The 24,178-nt window shown below is 45.1% G+C and overlaps 1 protein-coding gene across 5 annotated transcripts in view; it reads left to right on the top strand.

The window, feature by feature from the left end:
* The window catches only part of HAAO (3-hydroxyanthranilate 3,4-dioxygenase), a 70,650-nt gene that overhangs the window by 41,967 nt on the left and 4,505 nt on the right, over nt 1-24,178 (top strand). For 3 of the 5 annotated variants that reach the window (XM_014598109.3, XM_014598111.3, XM_006265160.4), the window contains 4 exons: nt 1,252-1,341; nt 2,728-2,771; nt 21,705-21,850; nt 23,233-23,301. In XM_014598109.3, coding sequence (XP_014453595.1) covers nt 1,252-1,341; nt 2,728-2,771; nt 21,705-21,850; nt 23,233-23,301 — 349 coding nt within the window. The remainder of the gene's footprint in view (nt 1-1,251; nt 1,342-2,727; nt 2,772-21,704; nt 21,851-23,232; nt 23,302-24,178) is intronic. The other 2 variants (XM_014598110.3, XM_019483250.2) reach the window with 2 other exon arrangements.

The raw sequence follows: 24,178 nt of genomic DNA, 5'->3' as shown, positions 1-24,178 counted from the left end.
TACATCAATGCTGTCTGCACACCCAAAGCCAAAATCAGAGGTGTAATCCACTGGACAAAGTTAAGTTGGAATGAAGTATTGGCATTCATTAGAGTTCCACTGACAAGGCTCTACTGACACCAGTTGTGAATACACCAGATCTGGGTAACGACATCGCCCTGTTGATGATATCACCATTCAGTGATTTGGGAAATATATTTAAGGGTCTGATGTTTTAAGCAAGCTTGCCAATGACCCCTGACAAGTATCTGGGAGTCTACTAATGGCTACCATTGTATGAGCTGATCACTTATGAGTGAGTCTTCAGCCTAGTGTTGACCACAGCAACCACAGTCATTGTAAAGCGGAGTAAGCTGTCAACACTGAAGCTAATATATATCCTTCAGATTGTCACCAGGATGTTCAGCAAGTGATTGCTGTACCACAACCTGCTAGAAGGTTGGCACTGGAGGCTGTCAATGACTTTCCCCTGATACATGAACGCCACATGCCCCCAGACCCTGGGGGGGCACGGTGAGCTCCCACAGGTGGCAGCAGCGCTGTCGGCGGTGGGAGCATGGCGGAGGCAAGTGGGGAGCTGCCACAGGCAGCCACAGTGCTGTCAGCGTTGGGGGGGGTGGCGAGCACTGACCAGTCGTTGGTGACCACCCACAAACACCGCCGGCAGTGTCGGCGGTGACCAGTAGTGATTGCGGACTGCCTGCAGATGCTGCCCAGCTCCGGATCAGTTCAGTTCAGCTCTGGCTCAGTTCTGCTGCAGCTGGGGAGCTGGGGAAGGGAAGAAACAATGGTGGCACAGAAATAGCTTCCAGTTGCCTAGTCCCAGTGCAGCACCCCCCTCCCCACCCCACTCCAGCTCCTTTCTGGCTCCGCGGGCCAGAGCCAGTGGTTCTGTGACCTGGATCTGGCTTGCAGGCCATAAGTTGCCAACCCCTGTCCTAAGTAGCATGTGACCATGTGCACATTGCCTCTCAAGCCTCTCAAGCAAGCAAAAGCCTGCACGTGCTACATTGCCTCTCAAGAAAGCAAAAGCCTGCCCAGAGCTCCATAGCATACCTGATCTGCATAGCGTACCTGACAATACAACTCTGTGACACGGTAAGCTTATCACACGGAGATGGCCTCTGTCTCCCTAATACATTGTACTTCATAATAAAATAGTATGTCATCATTAGGAATAATATAATAATCTGCTTTCTTGGGGAAATCTTATCCATTATTCAACAAAATGAAGTATCACTTTTTTTTCAGATATTATGTTGAAGAATCTACCGATGTCCTCTTTGAAAGATGGTTTTATTGCAAGGATCTTGGTGTACAGCTAACACCAATAATACAAGAGTAAGAGGGGATTTTATGTTTATTTCATAGATTTCATAGACATTAGGGCTGGAAGGGACCTCGGAAGATCATCGAGTCCAGCCCCCCGCCCAAAGGGCAGGAAGTCAGCTGGGGTCATAGGATCCCAGCAAGATAAGCATCCAGTTTCATCTTGAAGGTGTTCAATGAAGGCGCTTGAACAACCTCCGGTGGCAGGCTGTTCCAGACCTTGGGGGCTCGGACAGTAAAGAAATTCTTCCTTATGTCCAGCCTAAAACGATCTTGTAGTAGTTTGTGACCATTCGTCCTCGTCATCCCTTGGGGCGCTCTGGTGAACAAACGTTCCCCCAGATACTGGTGGTCACCCCTGATAAACTTGTAGGTGGCCATCAGATCACCCCTGAGCCTGCACTTTTCCAGGCTAAAGAGCCCCAGGGCTCTCAGCCTGTCATCGTTTAAATTCCCATGATCGTTTAAATTTCTTTATAGATCGTTATCAGTATGCCACATTATACTCTGGTTTTTATCCATTTTGAATAAACTTCTTAACCATAGCATTAGCAACCATCCTATAAGGTACTGAGCACCTCTGTCAAAGTACTGAGCATTTCCCATTCCTATTAAAATTGATGAGAGTCATGTGCGTTCACATCGTATAGAACACAAACTGTGCTGAACGAGTCCCTGGAATTGACAACACAAAGCATTGCAAAAAGACCAAGGATGGAGAAATGCAGAATGTAATAGGCAATCATTTTACATGTAACACTGAATTGGTATTGGTGCTCTGCTAAAATATTAATGGAAATTTAGAAACAGCCTTGGAGCTACTATTCTTTGAATTTCTAACTTGTCTGAACATTCTTAATTTGTAAAATGTGTCCCTTTCTTGTCCCCCGATACACCACCATCTCAGATTAAAAGACAGCAAACAGTTCCCCCTTTACACTAAATCCAGAATTGTAGGAGACTTATGTCTGTTCAGTTCTATTCTAATGGTAATAATGGATAATCAAGTATTTGTTTTTCAGGCAATAGGAAAACAGGTCCATTTAAATAACTGATTTGTTATCTTCTTTAAATGTTTCACAAATTTTTGCATTACAGGCTGGCAAGGTAATTACTGAGCATAACAGAGAGCTATGGAAAAGTTTAATGATTTTATAGTTAGGTAATGAATGATTTTGCTTTGTGGAGGGACTTAGGGCCAAATCCTCTATTGATGAAGTTTGCAAAACTCCATTGAAGCCATGCTAATTTATACCAGCTGAGGATTTGGCCCAATGTATTTTACAGATTCCTTACAGGAGCACAAAACTTAATAGCCTGTATTGCTACCTGCTCCCAGTTCATGGAAAGAGAATGTGAACATTACGCTTTAGTGATACTTAATGTTTACTGTTGCAGGTTTTTCAGCTCAAGTCAATATCGCACTGGAAAACCAAATCCAGGTAATGTAAAATAATTGCAGAATCATACAAATAAATTAACCTAATTAAACAGCAGTAATTTTATCTTGCTATTTTACTGTGATCAAGTTCTGCTTTTCATATTGCTTCTGTAAGTGAAAATTGGTTTGGAAAGAAAAATAGCAATTCCTCTTTCTTATCCCAAGGATAAGTACAATGCATATGTATGAGCAGCATAAGTACCTGGTCTGTGCAAGTGAAGACATTAGAATGAGCTGTTTGAATAATTATATAGTATAAGATCAAGAAATTCTGTTCTGCTTCCATGCTGCTGAAACCCTGTGAATGTCAGAGTGAGGTTTTATTAAATTAGACATAAACATTACATGGTTATTTCTCCCCTTTGTAAAGGTTCACTACCTTGATAAAAAGACATTTTCAGAAAATAAATAAATAAATAAAAAAGCAACTTCTGGTCCTTTTGCTCTTTCAGGGCGGGATCGATATGCAACTGAATTCCCAAGGAAGACTTCCATTGCTTCCAATAGACCTTGACTTAAGCCTCTAGTGCTGCTATTAGCTCGGGCAAGTCCTAATTTGCCAAGTGTTGAGACAGAGACAGAAACTCCTGAGCTAAAGTGAGCAGGCCCAAGTCCCTGTTCTAAAATGTCATTGTTCTATGCCTGGGTCAGCCCTTGAGGACCAAACTTATAACCCTTCTCTTTGAGGGTTCCACCAGCAGTTGTCCTTAAGTAATCTACATACCCAACTCAGGGTGTCTTTCATTTTATCAGTGAATTACTGTAATAAGGAAACAAAACAAACATAATAGAGTATAATAAATCAACCAAACACAGTAAGATATGTTACCCCAGGCCAGACTGTGAACTGCTTACACACACGGTAAAACTTTGCAATTATTCAGTCTCAGTTAAGCTACAACAAAGGTCTGATCCAAAGCCCACCAAAATCAGTTCAAGGCTTTCCCAGTGCATGGCATCATTCATGAGACTACTTGGGTGTATAAATGCCCACCCAGAGATGAAGGAGTGTGCAGCAGAACCATCTGTAAAACAGAGCAACTTAATAAGGCCCTTCACAGACAGTGTAATAAACCAGATGGAAATCATGTGTAGGAGGCCAATATCTGGCCCAGCATCAGTGATATGTTTTATATGTGCCCAACAACTGCATGGAGGAGCCAAAATTTGTCTTCCCAAAAGCTCACTTCTTCATAGGGCATCTATCAAAACCAGTTTATTCTGATTTAGTTTTCTCCCAAGCACTCAGAAGCTACAGGCATCTCACTTAGGCATCCTATGTGACACTATGGGCAAATTATAGGGCATCACGTCACAGGAAAACTCCCTGCTGACCAGCCTACCAGCCACACAGGAAAAGACCCCTCCTAACAGAACACTAACAAGGTTCTCCACCACTGAGACCCCAGCTTCACAGGCTGCATCCAATGGTGCCACAAGCCACCAGCCACTGCTCTAGGCAATATTGAAATAGATAAAAATAATATTTTCAGTTTCACATATGAACTGTGGTCAGTTGAATGAGTCTCCCTAATCACAGGGAAGATGTATTTACCTTCCCCAGCTGAGCTGGATGCCTACATTCCAATAACAAGCAAATTACATTGAATAGAAATAATAAAGACCTCTAAATATTAACATTTTCTCAGAAGGCAAGTGCCAGGTGACACATGCCATAATTGTCACATGCCATAATATTTCCTGAAGTTTAGTACATGGAAACTGAGAGAGATGTATCAATAATAATCTGGCAAGGAAACTTTTTCTGTTGTTGGCATTCAAAAGATCTATACTACAAAGAATCAGGAGTGTAGGAAGAGATTAATTATAGCCAAAGGTGAAACTTTAAGAAAGAGAAAAAAAAGTTAAGGGCTTAAAATGTACTACTTCTCTTCTGTGCTCATTGCAACTTTTTCCCCTGAATACCTTCCATTTTGGAATAAGCAACTGAATTCAGAATACAGGCATTTGAAAAGCTTTTGGCTTTGTTCTTGCCTCAAGCTCAAAACAACTTGCAAACATATTGGCAGAATTTCAGCCTGGAGAATAGCTTTTTGCTTCTCATGGACAGTCATAAGCACAAGCTTCCAGAAACAAATTCTGTTGTGCAAAAGCAAAAAAATGCATACCCTACAACTCTTAGTGTTGTAGGAATTTTAGCTACCAACTCCCAAGAGAGTCAATGGAAGCTATATAAAATACTTAGAATAAAGCTTTAGTAAAGGACTGTGCCCCCCCACCCAAAGTCATGTTCTGCTGATGGAGAATGTATCTCCAGAATAATGAGATTTCCTTAAGAAATTCCTTTCCTTAAGAAAAAGAAATAATCAAGGACCTTGTGCAGTATGCAAATGTAGCAGAAGCCCCTGATGCATATATACAATTTGAATGGTGACTACATTTACTTTTAATCCTTTTAGAGGACCGAATGTCACACAAAGTGAGCAATGTACTTTTAATCCAAAATTTCATCAGCAGTAAGACTTCTGCCAAAATATTTATCTCTGCATGAGTCCCAACTGCTCCCCAGTATATGCATAGAGAGAAATATCTTCAAAGAAAATCCTGATATCAGTTCATTCTCACAGGAAACAGACTCAAACAATTTTCAAAACTTTTTATGTTTTTACTTGAGCCAAAATTGTCTTAGAATTATTTATACATGCTGCCAGTTTCTGCCCTCACTTTAACTAGTACAAGTGCAAGATAAACCAATTTAAGCCAAGTTGTAAGCAACAGAAAAAGTGTTATTCCTTAAACCTGCAGTTGGTTAATACCATACTTGTAGTAAATCTAAAACAACTTCTGTGTTCATACAAGTCCTAACATCTTGCAAAGAATCTTTCTTCAATATCATATAAAATTCAACTAATCATAAGAGGAATAGAACACTGTTTTCAGCAGACACAGTGCAGATATGTTTTGTGCAGCAAGACAGCATAATGTAGTCTCTGAATATTTCAAGGATATTAGAGAAATTAAGATTTGAAGTCAGAAGCGTAACTGTAATTACATTAATAACTTAACTGAAAATAAAGGAATAAAGAGAGCTGAATAGGAAACATAATTGCCCCATGGATGGTTCTTTGATGGAATCACTTAAAAATAATACAATTTTAAAATGTTTTTAAAAACTTTAAACCCAAAAGGTAAAAAACATGTTCTTGCCTCATGGTAAATGCAAAACAAGTCTTCTGAGGTGAATGCAGATTTACACTGGTGTACAAGAAAGACTTTATTCCAAAGTTCACAGCTGAGCCAACAGAAATGCACAAATTGTGGCAATTGTCTTACCCAGTGTTACGTTCATTTACGCAAATACAGTCCACAGCTATAAGTCAATATGTTAAATTTCAGTTATTTTGAACAACACATTATGCCACTGCCTTCATCAGCATACTAAATGTAAACATTAATATAAACTCACTTCCATCTAATACAAACACTAGATATTTTTAATAAGAATGATCCATAAGTTGAAAATACATGTACATTCCCACAATCTATGGGTTCTGATGTTTAGGAAAGTTAATGGTTGACTATTGATGTAATGGAAGAAGCAAAAATAGTTAAATAGCACCCAACACATCAGTCACAGGTTCCTTCTATTATTAGTTAACCTGAAATGTTTTGAATGTACATTGAGCAATCAGAAAATGGGTATGCAGATACCAGGGAGTAACCTTCGTGATGGGCAAATGTGCATCTAACAGCCTGAAATTGTCCATGATTTGGGCTAGTTAAGTTTACGTAGGTAATCTCGTCTCAGAGCCTACTTAGTTAAAGCTAACTCCACTCACCAGAACTTCAGCATTCCTCAAGACATTGTTCAACCTCTGCTTGCTATTCAAACTTGATTTCTTTCTCTGTTTTACCCATACTGTCTGTTCTACCAAATGATGCCAGCCTCAATGTCTCTTTCATTTTTCTTCCAGAGGTCTATCCATAACTTGCTTCAGGTGGTCCCCACCAACCACCACCACCTTCCCCAAAGCTCCTATATTCTGTCTATTAGGTGTCTAAATTGACTTAGGTGTCTAAGTACAATTCTTTTTTTCCTTGTTCAAATCCTTGAAAATCCATTAATGTACCTACTTTAGTAACATATAATTAACTTTATTATTGATTTGCAAAAAAAGTAGTGAAGAAGCAGATGACCCACTTACCTGTTGAATTCATTCTTTTTTGTGGACTTGAGTAGGGTGAAATAGATCACACTTTGGCACCCAAATCCACTTACATGCCTAATAGGTGGATTAGAATCTGGACTTCAGTGGGCTCATCTACATGAGATGTTTACTGCAGAGCTGACTAATTAGTTCTGCAGTAAAGTCTCAGCATCTACATGTGTGGTTCTGTTAGGCCTCAGTAAACTAATTAACTCCACCATAAATTAGTACTTGTAAACAGCGGCATTCTTTAGTGTACAGCAGCACACATATAGATGCCGACAAGGCTGGCTGGGGCATGAGGATGCTTCAGTGCAGGGGCTGCCTGCCAGTGAGCCGCACACTAGAGTACTCTCATGCCCCAGCCAGCCCCTCTGCAGCACACTGTGCCAGGGCAGAGTAGCCCTGGGCTAGCAGGCTGACCCTTGGGTACCCTGCCAGCCATAGCTGCTCTGACCTGGCTTAACATCCTGAAGTCCTGGGCACACATGTAAACATTTTACTTGGCAGCAATAAACTCCAGTGCTGTATGCACCAGAATTTATTGTGTTGCATTAGCTGTATGTGTGTATGTTCCCAGTATGTACCAAGTTGCTGTGTGATCATCCTTGTCAACCTTGCATTCCTTCACCTGTCCCCTATCATTGTGGGCAGCAAGTCCAATCAAGACTATGGCAGGGACTGGTCAGAAACTGTCTCTCTGCTGTGCCTTCACAAGCCCATACACTTGTTCTATCCAAAATAATAAACTTATAAATAAGAAAGTCTTTAAGGTTGTTCCAAGAACCTATAGAGAAGCTAGATTTTTCTATTCACGGTATAGGACTTCTCACCAAAGAAGATCCAGACATACTAGTAGATAGTGGGCACGTCTACTCGAGATGCTACAAGATGCTCATAGTGGTGAGCTATGGCAATGTAGCTTGTCGCCATAGTCATGAGCTATGGCAACATAGCTTGTCGCTATGGCAATGTAGCATTGATGGGCACAAACCGCGATGCTGATGCTACATTACTATAGTGACACGCTACCTCTCTATAACACATCGCTACAGTGATGTAGCTCTAAAAATAACCATGTGCCACCAGGACGGCACAGTAACAGCTGTACTTCCTAAAGCAAGTACTAAATGATGGTGCGGTAACAACTGCACCATGGGGGCATATGTAGACACACCCACTGGGCGTATCTACACATGCATTTACTCTAGCCTAGATTTGGTCCCAGCCAGCTCCAGGATGGGTGGGGAACTGTTGCCATGTAGGGAGCTCCCAGCCCCTGCTGTGCAGTCACAGTTGCAATCATGGAGTGGTGGCAGGGAACAAGCTCCCAGATTTTGTTCCCGGTCAGGCATCTACATGAGCACTATGGTGCCCTTACTAATGCCAAGTAAATTTGTTACTTGCATTTGCAGGTAGCAAATTTACTCATTATTAGGGAAGTTTACTGCAAAGTAAGCACGTGCATGTGTAGATGCACATGTTTACTTCTCAGTAAACTATGCTAATGCAAAGTTAAGCATCTCATATAGATGCACCCACTGTGTCTAGGAGTGCACCGATAGCTTAACTGAGGGAGGAGAAGTAATCAACATTCTCCAAGTCCAGACACTAACTTGCAGGGGCAGGGTGGGGCCACAAAAATGGCCACTATTGCAGCTGCAGCTGACTGCACCACTGCTATCAGCGCTGCAGCAGCTAGCACTACCCTATGTTTTGCCTGTGCCCTGGTTGCAAAGCTGCACTGCTATGCCTCTGGAGAACATTGTTACTTGTAGGGTGACTTGCACGGTGAGGGAGCTAATGGTGACACAGAAGAGGTGTGAACATTCCTAGCCCCTTATTTCATCCTGCCTCTGGCTACAAATGTTATTAGGAGCACAGTTTGAAAAGTCAAAAGCTAATGACTGAATGAGAGATGGGTGGGGCAGTTAAAAAGATTGGGAATCAGATGATTTGAGCTGTCTTCCTGACTCTTGCAAGCATATGACTCTTTGATGCACTTTCTATATTACATGGGCAAGCCACTTAAACAAAAAAGAAAAGAGTAGGTGGACCACCAGTTTTGTGTGTCTAATTAGAAAAAAAAAATCCAGGTAAATCAGGCTGGTACCCAGAACTGAAAATTCCATAATCAACACCCTCTTCTGAAAAACATTGCATTTAATCATTATAAGCCTAGGCTAAAGATCCAGAAGTAAGTAGAAAGCTTTCCATTAATATCAGGAAGCCAGCCTTAGGTGTCTCAGTTTATTAGGGTTACCATACATCCAGGTTTTCCTGGACATGTCCTCTTTTTTGGCCCCTTGTCATCCATCCAGGTGGGTTTTTTTTAAATGAGAGCAAATATCCAGGTTTTTGCTGTGCCTGCGGCTTTTCCCAGGCATGAGCAGCTTGGATGCTTGGGGCTGGGAGCAGCAGGCAAGGTGATTGGCTGTCAGGGGTCACGTGCTCTGCACCCGAGCCCTGGCAAGCTGTTTCCAGATAATAGAGTATGTGCAAGCACGTGCAGGAGCTGAGTGGGCAGCAGAGCTGGTGGAGGGCGGGAGCTGCAGGTCAGGAGTTGGGGGCACCGGCTTGGCTGATGGGCAGGGGGCTGTGAGTCAGGAGTGAGGGGCACTGGCAGGGCTGGGGGGGCAGGGGCTGCAAGTTGGGAGTCAGGGGCATCAGCAGGGCTGGGGGGAGTAGGGGGCTGCAGGTCAGGAGTGAGGGGCACCAGCAGTGCTGCAGGGAGCAAGGCTGCGGGTTGGGAGCAAAAAGCACCAGCAGAGCTGGAGAGGGAGAGGCTGCGGGTTGGAAGTGAGGGGCTGGGGGGCAGGGGCTTATGAGTGAAAGGCAGAGGCAGGGCACAAGCATATCTTACCCCCCCCCCAATCATATGGGAGGGGCATATCTTACCCCCCCCCCATCATATTCCCCCTCCCTCTCTCTTCCCCCTCCCCTGCTCCACACCCCTGCCCCCCACAGGTGTCCTCTTTTTTAGTCATGGAAATATGGTAACCCTATGCATCAGTAAAATAAGGATGTAGTGAGGGATATGTAAAATTCACTGGTACATTGGAGGGCATGTGGCAGTGTTCAAATGGTAGGTGCTGTGGGTATGCAAGCTGTTGGTACCAAAACAAAACACTGTTTAGCTGTAAAAAATGGCCTTCTTATTTACACATCAAGACATTCAGCAAATTATTTTTTTTTTTAATTAACAACTAAATTTTAGTTTTGTCAGCATCCCCAAAGAAAGAACAGTATGTTGTTGTGCTGCCTCAGGAGTAGGAAAGGAAGCAGACTGTGACTGACTCAGTGACAATCTACCCCTGCGTATTCCCCTACCTTAGAAGTGCCATGTGCTAGGCCTACATTTGGCAGTGCATAGTCCCATAGCATGCCAATGCAGCAGCAGGGACTGGTGGCCTGTGGCTGAGGGCAAAGCCAATGCTTCACCTAAAACCTCACCTCAGATTGGGGTGGGAAAGAAGCAGCTCCATGGAGCCAGCTATCCCCCAAATGCTCTTACCTTCAACATATATTGCCAGCTCAGAGGAAGAAATGGCTATACTTGCCAGAGTGGACAAATATGGAGGGCCACAGCTGGATTAAATTACGAACATTGGATACTTTTATTTTATTTTTTAAATAAAGGAAAATAGATGTATGCATTGTCAAATACATTGTTTTGCATAGTTTGCCACTTGAAAACTTCCACTAAGCCTGTAAGTGCAAATCTTAAAGTAGTGTACAAATCTCTAGATTCTGGACCCGCTTTTCCCAAATGCTAACAACACACAGAGGAGTTCATTAAGCAGCCTGAACACAAAACTCTCTGACAACAACAACAACAAAATCCCAAGGCAGAAAACTACCTCTTTGGAAATATTCTCAGCTGAGCCTCCTCAAAGGCAGAACACAAACCATAATCTTTAAAAGCTGTCCTAATGCTTCACCATGGGAACTAAGCCACTGCTGCCCTTTTGCACATAAAGTACATAATAAAACTGTCAGGGAAATCAAGAAAAATAGTGCATAAAGATGTTCTCCCTTTTTTGTTCTAAGTTCGGAAAGAAAACATAATATTTTCAAAGAGCACTAAAACTCTGAGCAGTTACAACAGCAATTTCATTTTCTTTAATAAGTTAGCTTCTTTCTTCCTTATCCTCCTTTCAAATGTTCCCAGACAGCAACATCCAGAATGGACTACCCACTGCTGGAATCCATCCACTCATTTCTTCTTTCCCCCTTTTCGGGCCATTTAACAGTAATAATAACAATTTGCACCTTTAAAGATCTTTACCAAAAGTATGTAAGCTTCACCCCAGCTGTGTAAAAGAAGGATCATTGTTCCCCTTTTACAGAAGTGGAAACCAAGGCATAGCTATATTAAATGACTTGCTCGCAGTAAAACAAGGCACGTTCAGAAACTGAACAAGGGCTTCAGATTTCTAGTCCTGTAATTTTTTCTCTATATATCACCTGATGCTCTGAACTGCAGTGACACAGATGATACCCAATAGATCTTCTCAAAAAGGGTATGGCAGAATCTGGTCTAACTCTAGTTACTCAAGCAAGGAAACAGTCGCATACAGTGGCTGGCCTTACAGATCCCTTCTGGTTGTCTACACCAGCTTCTTTTTATAACAGGGGTAGGCAATTATTTTGGGTAGAGGGCCGCTTACTGAGTTTTGGCAAGCTGCCGAGGGCCGCATGGGTAGCCTCACCCTGTGACAGGGACCCCGCCCCTTGGTTGCCATCTTGGGACCAGAAGTCCCACCCCCTTCACTTCCAACCTTTGCCACTGGAATTCCCTCCCCTTGCCCTGCACATACTCCTTTGGGAAAGAGGGTTTGCCATTTTAGGGGGAAAAAATTATATACTAAAAATCAAACACCCATAATAATATATGTTAATTTAATTTTTTTAATATATTTTTGTCCTGATTTGTGTGTGTTTGTGCTGTATATCTAGAAGTGATTGCATAATAGCTCAAAATGCAGTCTTACTTGTATATTGTGTGGGGTATGCATGGGTGTATGGGGGGCATGGGGTGGGTGTGGGGTTTGTGGGGAGTTGTGGGTGGGTGGGTATGGTATTATGGGTATGGGAGCCACAGAATGCAGGGTGGCCAGCGGGTGGGCAGGCAAGTGGGGAAAGCAGTGGCTGGCGGGTGGGGAGTGAAAGTGAGTGGGTGTGTGGGAGCACAGGGCCTGCACCAATGCCCCAGGGCCAGCACCAGTGGGGCCAGGAGCAGGGCAGTAAGAGCATGGGGTGCAGGCTGGCAGGGGTCTATGGCAGGGGTTCCCAACCTTTTTATACAGTGGACCTGCAAACTGTATAATTTACAGATTTAAGTTTAATTTACATATTTAAATTTATTTTTTATGGGAAGGGGGCTGGGTTGTGAGTATCAGATCGAGTTGGGGCACCAGGGGACCCTGCAGGGGAGGGAGCTGCACAGCCAGTGACCTAGGGGGACCCAGCTGATGCTGTCTGGAAGGAATAGGCTCTGCTGCCTTTCCTAGGAGGAAGCAGCAGAGCTGCCTCCCCATCCTTCACTCTGGGCATTTCTCTGGCTGCATTCTCCTACTCCTAGCTGTGGGCGGGGCTGGAGGGTCCTGGCTAGATGGCCATGGACCCTGGTACCTGGTGCACGGGCATCACCTTACCAGGCACAGCCATGGTGGCAGGAACGGGATGGGGCACACAGAGCCAGCTGCCTCCCTCCTGGGGTTGCCCTGCCACCCACACATGACTGCCAGCAGCGGAAGCCACAGCTCCCATCTAGCTACCATGCACCTGCTCACTCCCAGCTCCACCTGCCCCAGTCCCACAGTACAGGTGGGGATGACTGTGAGCAGCCCTGACCCCACTCTTGCCCATCTGGGTTGAGCAGCGGTGGTGGCAGGGAACAACCTACTGCTCAGAGCAGGGGGAAAAAGGCCCCCTCCCTCTCCCACCACCGGTGCTCCCTGCTGCAGCCACTCAGAGCCCACCCAGGGCTGTCCTGTCTCTCCACCATGTCACTGTCACTGTCACCCTGTGGGGCAGCTATGGTAACGGAGAGCAGGCACAGGCAGCCCTGCATGGGCTCCAAATGGCTGCCGCTGGGAGCACCGGCAGCAGGAGTTGGGGGACTGCTTTTCTCCCCCGTTCAGCAGCATTTCGTTCCCCACTACTGCTGCTAGCCTGGGCCCTACACTGGCTCCAGACTTGCCTGCTGGGCTGAGCAGCAGTGGCAGCAGCAGCAGCTAGGCACAAACTGCTTCTGGGGCAGAGGAAAGCATCACTCCCACACACTTCTTGCCACCGCTGGGCAGTGTTTGCTAGCCCATACCACAACAGACTCCCGTGCAGCTCCTTCACCACAGGCTCTGTGCTGCCCAGGGCAGCTGCTCTTCATGGCCACTGCTGCTGCCTTGGGCAGCACAGAGCTGGCAGCAAGGAGTGGCAGGCAGGGTGTGCTTTCCTCCGCCCCAGCAGCAGTTTGTGCCCAGCTGCTTCTGCTGCTGCCGCTGCCACTCAGCCCACCAGGCAAGCCCGGAGCCAGTGCAGTGCCCAGGCTAGCAGCAGTGGCAGGAAACAAACTGCTTCTGAATGGGGGAGAAAAGCAGCCCCTCCCACTCCCCCTCCCAGTGCTCCCTACAGCAGCTGCTTGGAGCCTATGTGGGGCTGCCTGTGCCTGTTCTCCATTGCCATCACCATCCCACAGGGCAACGGTGAAATGGCAGAGAGGCAGGACAGCTGTGTATGGGCTCTGAGCAGCTGCAGCAGGGAGTGCCAGCCCAGGGCATGGAAGGGACTGCTTTTCCCCCATGCTGAGCAGCAGTTTGTTTCCCGCCACCACTGCTGCTCAGCCTGGATGGGTGAGAGTGGGGTCAAGATTGCTTGTGATTGTCCCTGCCTGTACCATGAGGCTGTGGCAGGTGGATCTTGGAGCAACTGAGAGCATGACAGCCAGCAGCAGCCAGATGGGAGCATGGGGCCCATGCCAGTGCCCCAGGCCCAGTATGAGCAGGGCCCAAAGTGGAGCAGCAGGAGTGCAGGGTCCCAGCGGGCTGGGGCGCTATGGAGCTGGGACAGCTCCCCTCTCTCCCTGTTGGTGCAGCCCAGCCCGGCTCCATAGACCCCTGCCAGCCCACGCCCTGAGTTTCTGCCACCCCACTCTGGGCCCTGCTGCCACTGGCATGGGCCCCACTATCCTACATGCCACTCGCTTCCACCCCCCCCCACCCCCGCCACCGCTTTCCCCACTTTCCTGCCTGCCCCTTCCTCCCTTGTTAACTGAATTTCCCACTCTGGCACAGGGAGGCACGAACAGCCCCACAGTCCCAGGCCAGAAGCCTCTGCTAGGCAGGGGCTTCTGGCTAGAGGGTGGGGCTGGGTGGGCCTTGCCATTGCAGCAGCCTGCCGTGGCTTCCCACTGGATCGGCGATTGGCTGCTGGGGGACCCCCCCCCCCCCAGTTGACAAATAGGCCATGGGAGGACTCCCCCAGTAGGCAATCAGCTGCGAGGCAACCCCCACCCAGTCGCCAATCTGGTGCCCCCCAAGACTCAGGAGGCACCAGTCGCCTATGTTTAAAATAGTTTGAAATGGATATGTAAAATCACTAGTCCCTTTTGAAAAATATAGGTTAGGCCTAGGTACTATGATGTGTTGAGCAGAGGCATGTGTCTGTGGAGCTGTGAGGGCAGGAGAAGAGGGAAGAAGGGAAGAAGAGTTTTCTAAATAGCATTTTTCAAAGTTGTGTGGTTAAAGTTAGGCCCTTTAGTCTATATTTAGGTTCCTGATGTAGTGGTTTGATTTTTCAGATGCACCTACGACTTTCACTGACTTCACTGTGGCTCTGATTCACAAAAGCACTTAAGAATGTGTTCAAGTTCATCCCAAGTCAGGATTGCAGTGCTTTAATACTGTCCTAAATAATTCTATTAAATTGGGGCTTGAAAACTAAGCTCTCAGAATAGTTAGTTAATTGTCAACTGCAATTGAAAAAGTTGGCCTAGATATTTAATGATGCTGCCAATAAAGTAATCTGTCTAGAACAGCATTTGATTGCATCAACCATAATTCATTTGTCTCCAGGTATTTAAATAATTTAAAGGCATCAGCACTGATGGAGTTAGGCCCATGCGTGGGAGTTAGATTTGTTCATCTGAGGTAGAGAATTGGTGGGCCAACTGCCTTGCTCATGTCAGGAGTTAAAATATGGGCATGTCTACACATGCATACCCTTACTATGCAGTAAAAATGGCTAATCACAACAAATTTGGGCACGATTAGTTAATGTGTTGTAACGCATGTGTAGACGTGACCTGGTATTAACTTTAGTGCTGGATCTGCCCAGCCCCTAGGGGGCCAGGCTGAGCCCAGCCCCAGGGCTTCTGGCTAGCTACCTCTCCTGCTCCAGGGCTGTGCTGCTCACTAGCAGTCCCTAGCTTCAGGGTATAAAAGCCTGCAGTTATTTTGTGCCTTGGGGCAAATACACCAGGGAGCCTGTTCTGTCTTCAGGAGCCCAGCAGTTGGCCTTTAAGGAGAGAGTAGCAGCAGGGAGATGCTGACTCTCAGGCCTTGGACACCCTCCTGGGCCAGGTGGCTACGTCCATGCCCACCATGGCCCTACAGGACTTCTGGGTCCCACCCACTGCCCCACAGCAGGCCCCTGCCTGGGCTGTGGAGGAGGTCTTGTGGTGCCTCCTTCTCCAGACCCCCCTGACCGGACCCCCACCCTGGACCTGCCACCAGTCACCTGGGCCTGGCTCTAACACTCTACCCTGCACCAGGCCCCTGAAGACCTGGCTGTACATAAGGCTGCCACCTGCTGGGGTCTCCATGGCCCCAGACCTGTGCGGGAACATTCCAAGACTGGGTTGCTGGGCACCTGCCCCGGGGCTCTTCCCCATAGACCCCTCCCCCACAGGCCCCCACTCTGAGCTCAAAGACCCAAAATATTGTATCTAGTTTTCCATTTGTAATCAGGTTTTTTTGTTGGTAGTGGGTGGGGAGGGTGGTGGAGGGGTTCTGTTGGTTGAGGGGGGAGGGATGAGGGTGGGTGTTGTGAGGGTAATAAAGTTTTTTTTGTTTCAACCATGTGTGTGTCTTGAGAGTGGTGCTGGGGGTGGGCAGGGCGTAGGCAGTGTGGGGGCAGTGGGACAGCTGGGCTGGAGAAGGGAGTGCAGAAGGAGGGTTTTGGCCAGGGCCTTCCATAACTGGAGCCCTGGCCCCCTCTGGCAGGTGCACAGTATTCCTCGGGCCTGGGTGGGGGTGGGGGTACTTCTGGGGCCAGCACCATGGCCAGCAGGAGAATGGGGTGCTGGTCTTCACTGGCAGGGGCTGAAGCAGCAGGGTACTGGGCATCCCTGGCAGGGGCAGGGGCAGCCCTGGCATGGGAGGAGAGGGTGGGCAAGGAAGGAGCTGCTGCTTTTCTCTAAACTGGTTTCTTTGAGGAGCTACAAAGACACATTGGAGATATCCCTGTTCTGGAATTTGAGCTTGTAAAAGGTTTCTTTCAGGCAATTCCTTCATGGCCGCCAAAATCTCTTTGGCACAGCCATGTATTCCTAGTTTTAATTATCTTTCATCTTTTAAGCAAAACTGACCTTCTCTCTAAAGTGTAATTTTCTTTTATAAATCCTTTTAGCAAACCTGGCGTATGTTCAGTTTAGCACAATATTGTCTTACTTTTCCATTTCAAATCTAGAAAGAGCACATCAAGTGTATAACACTAATGGCTCCACACTGAATTGCTACAGTATAAATATTTAACAGCAACGAATTACAAAAATGGATTTAACTGCCGAATTCTTTAAATGGAGCTCCTCAATATTAAGATACATAAGAAAATATTAGAGTTGATGTTCCATTTAATATGTCATTTGGAGGATAAATATGCTAATGCTTGCAGCTTTCTAACATGGTAGTACTATCATCTTACATATTACTACTATGTTTTTTCCCCCAGTAATTAAATTTATTTTTGTTTGTTCCTTGCTGAGCCCCATTATCACATCAATATTATGGAATTATCAAAAAGCACATTTAGCTTGACATTAATTAAAGCATGATAGATCAAGAATAAAAAGAAGTGGCCAAAACAAAAGTCACGGGGCTGATAAGAAATATTCAGTTTCTTTGGTTGTTTAGGCTGTGAAGAAAGACCTGCTTACCTTGCCTGCCTTTGAAAAAGTGCCAGAGTTTATTGCTTCCAGGTGCCGTGTCTCCATGTGCACCTGGGACTGCAGCATGTTGAGATGGGTTGGAGCAGCCCTGACTGGCAGGGGACCCCAGGGGCCAGGCTGCCAGCCTGGGGATGCTCTAACCTGGCATACCCTACACGGAAGCAGCCTTGTGCCCCAGTCAGCCCTATCACCATCTACACATGCATTGTTGTGCACTAAAGAACATCACCACAGGATAGTACTTGTATTTCAAAGTACTAACCTGTGGTGGAGTTAGTTAGTTTCCTGCGGCCTAATAGGACTGCATGTGTAGACGCTGAGACTTTCTTGAGGAGCTAATTAGTCAGCTCTGCAGTAAACATCTCATGTAGATGTGCCCTTTATTAAGTGCCATAAAATACCACTAGCAGGCAAATAAGCATTGTTCATTATTAATTATTTTCATGGAGCTGATACCTCTGGGCCCCATTCAAGAGCCAGACTCAAATGCAGTAGGACAGCCTTTATCACAAATGGTGCCTGTACACAAGCGTGGAGACTGCTCTGACGTGTTGTTCAAGTAGTGCAAGAGGAGGAAGATTGTCCTCATAGTAATTGATCCAACTTGCTTATGGAATAGTCAATTCTCTAAGGAATCCCTTGAATGGTGATATGCTTTCTTTTCCTGCTAGAGAAAGGTTCTTTGCTCAGCACGAATGTAATGTCTGTCCATGTCCTTGGCCTCAAACATCCCAGCAGCCCCCCACTACCCCATGCTGCATGGGGGGTGGGTCTGCCATGAGCCCTCAGAGGCCCCAATCGTCACTCCTGCAGCTAGTGAGTGCAGAGCTTTAAAAAAAAACACCCCACTCACTGGATGCAAAAGCAGTGATTGGAGCCTCTGAGGCCTCATGCGAGAGCCACCCCTATGCAGTGCATGGCAGTGGGGGGCAGTGGGAATCACGCCCCCCGGCACCTGTGCAGTAGCTGCTGCATCGCGTGGGTGCAGTGTGGCTTGGCAAGCCACTGCACGCTGCCTGGGAGCTGGACTTGAGCGCTGCCAGACTCCATCTGATAGGTGGAGCCACCCCAGCTCCCAGACAGTGTGCAGTGCCCTGCCGAGCTGCACTGCACCCACGCCATGGGGCAGCTGCTGCGCAGGTGTCAAGTGGGGGAGGTGATCCTCGCTGTCCCCAACTGCCCCGTGCTGCATGGGGGGGGCTCTGCCTTGAGCCCTCAGAGGCCCCCGATTGCTGCTGCCAGAGCTGGTGAGTGTGGGGCTTTTTTTTTTAAGTGCCAGGACTAGGCTGGGGCCAGGTGGGGGCTCTGCCTTGCCTCCGCTTGCTAGCCAGCATAGAAGATGCAGGATGCAGGCATGACAGCACTGGGAGTGGAGGCTTTGCCATGCTGCCACTTGCCCCTTCCACCTGGAGTGAGCTGTGCCCGCATCTCGCCCATCCCCCCGCCCTGGTTGGGCAAGTGGTAGCAGGGCAGAGCCCCTACTCCTAACACTGCCACACCCACATTCCATGCCTTCCCGCCTGCTTCCTGAGTAATGTGCCCCCCGCCCCTGCGGAGCAGCTTGTCCCAGCCCAAATCCCTCCCTCCCCCAACACCAATAGGCTTATCAGCTGAAAGCAGCTGTCAGCTGCTTGAATCTCCTAATTCAAATTGGCCAAATCTTTTCTGAAGCTTTTCTGAATCAATTTGGATGCTTTGAATCGATTCGGAGCTTTTAATTGGTCTCCTGATTCGATTCGGATTTGGAGATTCAGTGCTGCCAAGCAGTGTATCTCAGCAGAAGTTGGTCCTGCTGTTATATCTCATTATCATCCTCCCATCATGGCCAGGGAAATGTTAGACTGCCACCAAACACAGGTCTCCCACATCTCAGTTTAGAGCACGCTCACCATATAACTTTATGGAGCTCCAGAAACCATTTTAGCAGTAGCATATGTTTTGCTCCAACAGTGGAAATAACTCAGCTATCTCAATATTATTTAACTGGGGAGAGTATTAGTTTTAACCAAACAAAACACTTAAAAATCAATTAGCTAACTAATGGTACCAAAAGCATAGTGCAACATCCTCATTTTTTCCTCTGCTGGTATTTCTGGATGTGTCTTCTAATAGAATTGTACACCTATATTTCATTAATGTTCCCAGCCAAAAGGTACATTAAGGGTGCAGACAGAAATACAACCCCCAGCTGTAACTCAGAACATTTCCTGCAAAGCGTTCTGAGTTACAGTGTTACTCCAGACCAAACAGAAGTTCACTATTGGTTCCAGGTGGAGGGGAATCCAGATATGAGCTGGGAGCCTGGAGGCAGGTTCCCATAGCAATGGTCATGGCTCTCTGCCAGTGCTCACTGTTTTCAGAATGGGAGGAGGAAAGGCAGCAGAGGGAGCTTGTTCTTGGTGCTCCCCAGCCAGTGCTGAAGGGTGGAGTGGGAAAACTGGAGCATCCCCCCTCCCCCACTTCAGGGGGTCTCCAATACACCTACCCCACCCTCCAGGGGAAACTGAACCCCCCCACCTGACTGAACTTCATCTGCTCCCTTCCCTCCTTCCATTCTCAAAACAGTGACAGGCTGGGAGCTCCATAGACACAAGTTACAGAAGATACTACATTATGAAACATGTTCACCTGATACCTCATGAAATGAGGGATCAGATTTTCACCCAAGCAGCCATTTTTGAAACTGTCTGCAGCTTGCTGTCTGACCTTCAGCAATACTATGCAGTAATCACACAAGGAAGATTAATTCTTATTTTCACTTGCAGTCCCAGATTAACATGATTTATAATGACTTTTTTTCACTATTTTGTCCTTGTAGAATCACATAATTTCTGGGGTTTGCTGGGATTTTTCTTTTGTTTTCTTTACTTTTGGTTTGGGTTTGTTTTGTTTATTTTAAAACAAAATTGAAAAATATGAATAACTGTCCAATAACTGGATGAGAAAGAATTGGATGTATTTTGCTGATAAATATTCTATGGCAAAAAAAAGATTTGTATCCAAGGATTCCTTCTCTTAACAATAGATATAAAATGCACAGTTCATGAAAGGAGAATACAAAATAAGCAAAAATGTTTTGATTTATAATCTAGACCTTGACCTGTTTACTTGATCATGCTATGATTTAATAGAAAAAAATAAATTTATAAACTAGACAGTATCTCCATATCAAAAGTTGCTGAAAGGGATTTAATATCTTGTCTTTATTTTCTAAAGGTCAACTATAGATGCAAATGCCTTGTGCATCCCTATTATTATGCATCAAATATGGATGTAAATACCTTGTGCATAACACAATCCATTATACTGGGATAGCGGCTTTAATATAGTGCATTGCCTTTCATGTACTGACCTCACCCATCAAACACTGTTGTACTAGAATCATGTACAAGATGGCTTCCTGAGGAAAACTTTGATGTGGTATGTTCAAGATATGATCCCGATCCCGTGATAATACGTTCAGAAAAGCTTGTGATTTCTAGGAGAGTTAGAAGACCACCACATAAAGAACACAATAACATTCACTAAATTATCTGTTCAGGGTCTAGGGCTCAACTGTGTGCTCATTTCCTGAATACCTTTGGGAAATGGTGAATTTTTCTACATCTAGTTGGGATTATTACTTGAAAGTACCCTAGAGACATTCCTCATGGTGTCACAGAACAAACTATCTAAGATTCTCAAAGATGATTGCATTATCTCTGCACTTTACTGTGGGTTGGTGAATGATTGAAATTAATTTTATATAGCAACACACAGCACAAACCTACCAAAACTGAAACTGCATTTAGCCCTCTTAGATATTTTAAACTAAGCCAGTTATGGAGGAGATCTACTGGAAATTTACTTGAACTACAACTGCTGGAACATCATGAGGAAGACCATTTATTAAATTTAAGGCTGTGATAATTGACTTGTTTCACTCTGGTCAATTAAGACTTCATAACACCTTAAAATACAGACTGGAGAGAAAATGACGAGAAATCCTTTTCTGAGAATATGAAAGGCATATGGTAACATGAGTTTGTCGACTCAATTCTAATTCCATTTAGTCGCAATTCTAATTCCATTTAGTCTGGGGTAAATCAGGAGGGACTTCATTAAAGTCACAAGATGGGAATCTGCTCATCACTGTTGGTTAGTGTGGAAAGGGGATGAAGAACCTGGTTGGCAAGAATTATGCAATAATCTCTGGACCAGTCTCTCTATTCCATAATGTCTGAATACTTGTACCACAGTTATGTCATTGCTGGATGCAAGCAATACTTTAAAATAATTTTTAAAAACCCTACAAGTTTTAATTTGGACAAAACCAACTTTTACAGGGCTTCTCTTGTTATTTGTCTAGGACATACAAAGAAGACAATTCACTAGCCATATCACAGAAAATGCATTTCCATCAAAACAGGAATGTTCATTGTATTTGATGTAATAAGTACTAAGTTATGATTCTGTGACATCATATGTTACTTTTATCACTAACTTCTTGATTACTGCTATCCACATTTTCATCTGGAACCATCAACAAAGTCCAAACTTGATTTTAGAAGATGTGGAAGTGAGCTTCCCTACTATTACTATTCTGTCTTGGTTGCAGATGAACTCCTGAAAGTCACACCTTTTCCACTAAATGCCACTGCAGTCATGAATCCATTTTCCTTCCAAGACTGGCTAAATGATCACCGTAAAGAAATCAATCAAAAAAAATCCTTGAGTATCTTTGGAGACAACTTTGAAACACAGGTAGAAGCTTTTGTTTTCTCTGACTGAGATACGGGGATATTTTCAAGGGCCCTTATGATAGAGATACAATTTCATTGACTGTCAATTGGAGTTAGACAACTACTTCTATTTACACTTCTGATAATCTTCCCCATTTTGTGTTAAGTAAAGATAGTAGGTTTAAAAAAATATTTATTAGCCTATTTAACTCCATTCTCCCCTCCCCCCACCCCTTAATTTCAAACAACAGTCTTGATACAAAGACCGATGCTGGTTTGTGAAATAATAAGGCTGTATAATCTGATGGCTGTTCAATATGTAAAGGACCTTACAAAACATACCAAAAGAAACACTGCGATTCTGAATTACTTCAGAATCACATCACTGACCCCGGGAAAGCAATCCAAGAGACAGACAGTATTGAAAACCATCAGCAAACTCTATCCAGAATGGATAAACAATAGTAGGGTTTTGAAGAAAAGAACAAATGGGGCACATCTACATGTGCATATTAATGTGCAGCAATAAACTCTGGCACATATTGTGCCAGAGTTTATTGCTCCCAGGCACCACGTTTACACATGTACCTGGGATCACAGCACATTGAACCAGATCAGAGCAGCCCCAGCTCAGAGGGGACCCCAGCGGTCAGCTTGCCAGCCTGAGGCTGCTCCGACCCAGCTCAACACACCGCAGAGGGGCTGGCTGAGGCACGAGTGTGCTCCAGTACGTGGCTAGCCAGCAGGCAGCCCTCAAACTGAAGTACCCGCATGCCCCAGCCAGCCGGCTCAGTGTCTACACATACAGTGCTGCGGACAAAAAAACCTCTACTGCAGAATAGTATTTGTATGTACAAGTACTAACCTACTGCAGAGTTTATTAGTTTCCTGTGGTGTAATAAGGTTGCATGTGCAGACACTGAGACATTTACTGCAGAGCTAATTAGACAACTCTGCAGTGAATATCTTGAGTAGATGCACCCATGAGGCATGATCAATAGAATTTTGCAATCAATGAAAAAATCGTATCAACTTCAATAGGATTTGGATCAGACCCCATAATAGACAAGAAGAGAATGTCTGTTCCAAGAGCAGGTGGTGGCAAATATAACACTGTGAAGCTGAGAGTGGGAAGAGGCAAAGGGAACAGATATAGTGAGTAGGTGAAGAAGCATAAGGAGTGGCAGGTGTGATCAGTTTTCCTTCTATTGGTGGATATCAGTGAGAGAATAATGACCTGCCATGTGAATTCAAATCAGGTATATACAAATAATGTTACATTGTATAAAGATTTCTTGTGGAAATTGAATATTTTATAAACTTTAGGAAGATTAACATAAGTCTTTGGGATAAAACCCATTTCTTCCCCCTCTCTTACCCCCTACCCCACCCCTTTTCATTTAGGCTGTAGTTCATGCACCAGGAGTAAGTGAAAGAAACCAGAAGAATGCGGATATCTGGATATGGCAATTGGTACGTGACAATTCATACTTACAAAGGGCGGAGTTGTATTTAAGTGTGGAGTGGATATCTCTGCCAAAAAAATTTCCCAGTCACAGGCAGAAAAATTAAAAGATTTTATCCTTTCTCTAAGAAAAATGTCATAGGCAGGCAGTCACTGGTGAGTCAGTTGCAAGCCATTTGTTACTTGTTAATGCTTGAAAAGTAGCCCCTCTTCCTCAGCATGTGGGCAATGGACCACTAGCATCCTATATCATGATGAGGGCTTAGATTCTTAATAGTGTCCATCCCTGAATCCATGGAAGTGCCATTGGTTGAAGGGGTCCTTCCTCCATTTCCCTTCCCTAGAACCCTTACCCCAGCACATGCACTGGAATCTTCATGAAGGAAACAAGTAGGGTGCTAAAGACTTAGTCTAAGAACTTGGCTATTTGAAAACAAAATGCCTGAATACGGTCTGCTCTAGTATTTATCAATTTCTTATTCTGGGAGAAGAACTAGTCTATATGCAGCCCAACAGGAAAAAAAGAACAGAAGAAATGGTTCCCATGTACACAAATCAAGATGCCAGATACTTCTACCTCTTGCCATTCTGTTTAAATTCACAGAAACTAACCATCTAATGCTAATTAAAGACATATCTTGAATTAACCTTGTCTGTACAGCTGGCAGAAGACAACCAGATCCTGTAAGGTTGGCAAGAATTCAGCATCTCTGCCTGAAAGGACAATGATAAATCCATTTAACGGTAAATGGGTTTCTATCAGTAACTTCTACCAGCTCCCCACTGAGTTGTGAACAGCTTTTTCAACTTTAAAAGGCATTTCAAGTGTCTTAAAAGAAAGAGAAAACCTGTGAAAAAAAATACTCAAGGAGTTTAGCCCTGTGA

This window comes from Alligator mississippiensis, chromosome 1 (assembly GCF_030867095.1).
Source record: "Alligator mississippiensis isolate rAllMis1 chromosome 1, rAllMis1, whole genome shotgun sequence".
In the NCBI taxonomy this organism is placed as follows: Eukaryota; Metazoa; Chordata; order Crocodylia; family Alligatoridae; genus Alligator; species Alligator mississippiensis.
The sequence above is the reverse complement of the archived record's forward strand: the minus strand, read 5'-3'. Positions and strand labels throughout refer to the sequence as shown.